This window comes from Siphateles boraxobius, unplaced genomic scaffold, assembly GCF_051911475.1.
Source record: "Siphateles boraxobius isolate OS27281-9 unplaced genomic scaffold, OSU_SipBor_1 49, whole genome shotgun sequence".
NCBI classification, from domain to species: Eukaryota; Metazoa; Chordata; class Actinopteri; order Cypriniformes; family Leuciscidae; genus Siphateles; species Siphateles boraxobius.
Window position 1 is genome coordinate 6,592,501 of NW_027509130.1, and position 2,500 is coordinate 6,595,000.

At 36.0% G+C, this 2,500-nt stretch overlaps 3 protein-coding genes across 5 annotated transcripts in view; 2 read left to right on the plus strand and 1 right to left on the minus strand.

Annotated features, from left to right (window-relative positions):
- The window catches only part of tmem220 (transmembrane protein 220), a 2,370-nt gene extending 854 nt beyond the window's left edge, over positions 1–1,516 (plus strand). The window contains exons 2-3 of the mRNA XM_077202339.1: positions 1–126; positions 1,466–1,516. The exon at positions 1–126 is cut by the window's left edge and continues 246 nt beyond it. Of these exons, the coding sequence (XP_077058454.1) occupies positions 1–126; positions 1,466–1,516 (177 nt within the window). The remainder of the gene's footprint in view (positions 127–1,465) is intronic.
- LOC143710998 (MIF4G domain-containing protein B) overlaps positions 1–2,500 on the plus strand; it is a 1,123,636-nt gene that overhangs the window by 430,515 nt on the left and 690,621 nt on the right. The gene's annotated exons all lie outside the window — the stretch shown is intronic.
- Positions 2,090–2,500, minus strand: part of LOC143710967 (uncharacterized) — a 96,059-nt gene continuing 95,648 nt past the window's right edge. For both annotated transcript variants that reach the window (XM_077202240.1, XM_077202239.1), the window contains exon 16: positions 2,090–2,500. This exon is cut by the window's right edge and continues 239 nt beyond it. The gene's annotated coding sequence lies outside the window, so the exon portion shown is untranslated.

Here is a 2,500-nt window from a genome sequence, read left to right on the forward strand (position 1 = left end):
TTTGATCCCAGATTCAGTCGCATTAGAGGAATAACACAGATTTATTTCACCGGCGTAATCTTTGCTCTCAGGGAATGTTCTAGACTCTTGATGACGGTTTTCTGGCTGAGCTCTGCAGATATTCAGGTAAATATCATTTTTAATATCCATAGGGTAAGTGTGCCCATTAAAGGTGCTCAAAGCGATGTCACGCGTTTTTTAGGCCAAAACATTTTTTTGTCACATACAACAAACATCTCCTCACTATCCGCTAGCTGCCTGTCCCCTGAACACACTGTAAAAAAACACGGTCTCTGCAGACAGCCCAGGCTACACAAACGGCAACAAAAACAAACTGGGCTTACCCGCACCACGAAACATAACAAACTGTTCCAGCCAATAACCGATAATAAGAGTTTGGTTTGAGGGGTTAGTGCGCGGAAGAGGAGGAGGGAGGGTCTAGCTAGCCTTCGTTTTGTTTGACAATACTTTAAACGTCAACAAGAAGTGATGTCACCCAACATCGCTTAGAGCACCTTTAAGCCCACTTTTAACTCTGAAGTCAAATAAAAAAGGAGAGTAAATAATATTTTATGCTGCTCATTATTTTAATCAATCCAGTGATTTGTTACTTCCCTGGCATTTGTTATTGCATACCAATTACATGTGCATGCTGTCTCAGGGGACCTCACACACACACACACACACACTGTCTCTCTCAGGGGACCTCACACACACAACACACACACACACACACACACACACACACACACACACACACACACACACACACACACACACACACACACACACACACACACACACACACACACACACACAGTCTCAGTGGACCTCACAAAGTCACCCCAAAAATTTGGTGTTTCGGGACCCTTCAGAAATCAACACATTTCTGCAATTTTCAGCCATTTATTTGGTAACTACATTGATATTATGTCAAATAAGAGATAAATGTGTTTTTTTTGTGTGTGTATAATTTTCCTTTAAATGGAAAGATGAGTTATATTAGCTTCTGTTCAAAGTTAATCTCTAGATCAAACCATTAGCCTTACAGAAAGATATAGACTGTTATAGAATTAAACATGTGAACTGCAAACAATAAATGTTTTGTGATTCATTTTACATTCATTTACAAATAAATACATCATAAATTGTTTTGTAGAGAAGATTATTTCCATAAATTATACTTTTTAAGATGGGCTTAAATGGTACAGTGCCACAAAACGCATGCAAACTACAGCCAACACAAGCTAACCTTGAATGAAGAAAACTTAACATTTCTCAATGTGGGCACAAATGAAAATTACTATGATACTTAGTCCACAATGTTTTCCTTTAAAAATGTAAGATATGTTTACAAATACATGCATGTGTTTGTAAACATATCTTACATTTTTAAAGGAAAACATTGTCTTTTTTCACCATTACTCACTGTTGAACCATTTAAGCCTCACCTTATGTGTTTCAGAGAGGAATCCCTCTAATTGCAAACTCTGATATATTTTCTGAAAGTGTTTAATGTTAACATTTCTCTGTGTGCTTTTACCTTACTAACATTTCAACCTTACCTTACTCACTACCTTCATTTACAACTATATTTATATAGGCCTACAAATAACACGCATTCATTCAAATGAGATAGAGCCTGTTTTGTCCTGAAGTCCTTTATGTATAACCGGACATAATTTTGGGAGCCAAGCCGATCCTGAGCCCCCTGAGACTGTCCGGCTCCTAGATACCACCACTTCCGGTCCAGCTTTGACCGGGCAAAACTGTGAGGATGTTTCTCAGCTGTATTATTATATTATTATGAGTATTAATATCTGTTTCATGTCCTGTAGAGGAGCTGTCGGCTCTGTGAGGATGTTTCTCAGCTGTATTATTATATTATTATGAGTATTAATATCGGTGAGGATCTTCACTGCTGTGGGAATCACTGTATTTCTCTTGTGTATATATATATATATATATATATATATATATATATATATGTTTCTCTTCATCATGGATCTATTACTACATGAACACAGAGCTGAGGAAACACTGGCCTAAACACTGTTCTCTGATCAGACAAAACACTGAAGAAAACACATCAGATCAACTGAACTTTATTGAAATGGACTGATAATATCAGACAAAATATTTAATAATTCATACATTGTAGAAATAAAAACTCTTAAAACTCCAGTGCTGCAATCATGATGATAATGTTATTTGTCTCTGTTCTCTCGATCTCCTGAGTTTATCTGACTGTAAATAACAGCATGTGTGTCACGATGCTTTTATAATGTAGATATTGTAATAAAAGAGGATCTGATCTGCCATCTGAAGGTTTAAATATTCATATTTTCTGATTTATTTACACCGGTGAACTTTGTTTACAGCTGAAATCAGCATCACATACAAAGCAAACGTGTTATAACAATAAAAACACTGCATATATTTACAGCTATTTACAAAACCAAGAAAACAGTACAAAATTATTAATTTTAACAATGAATAA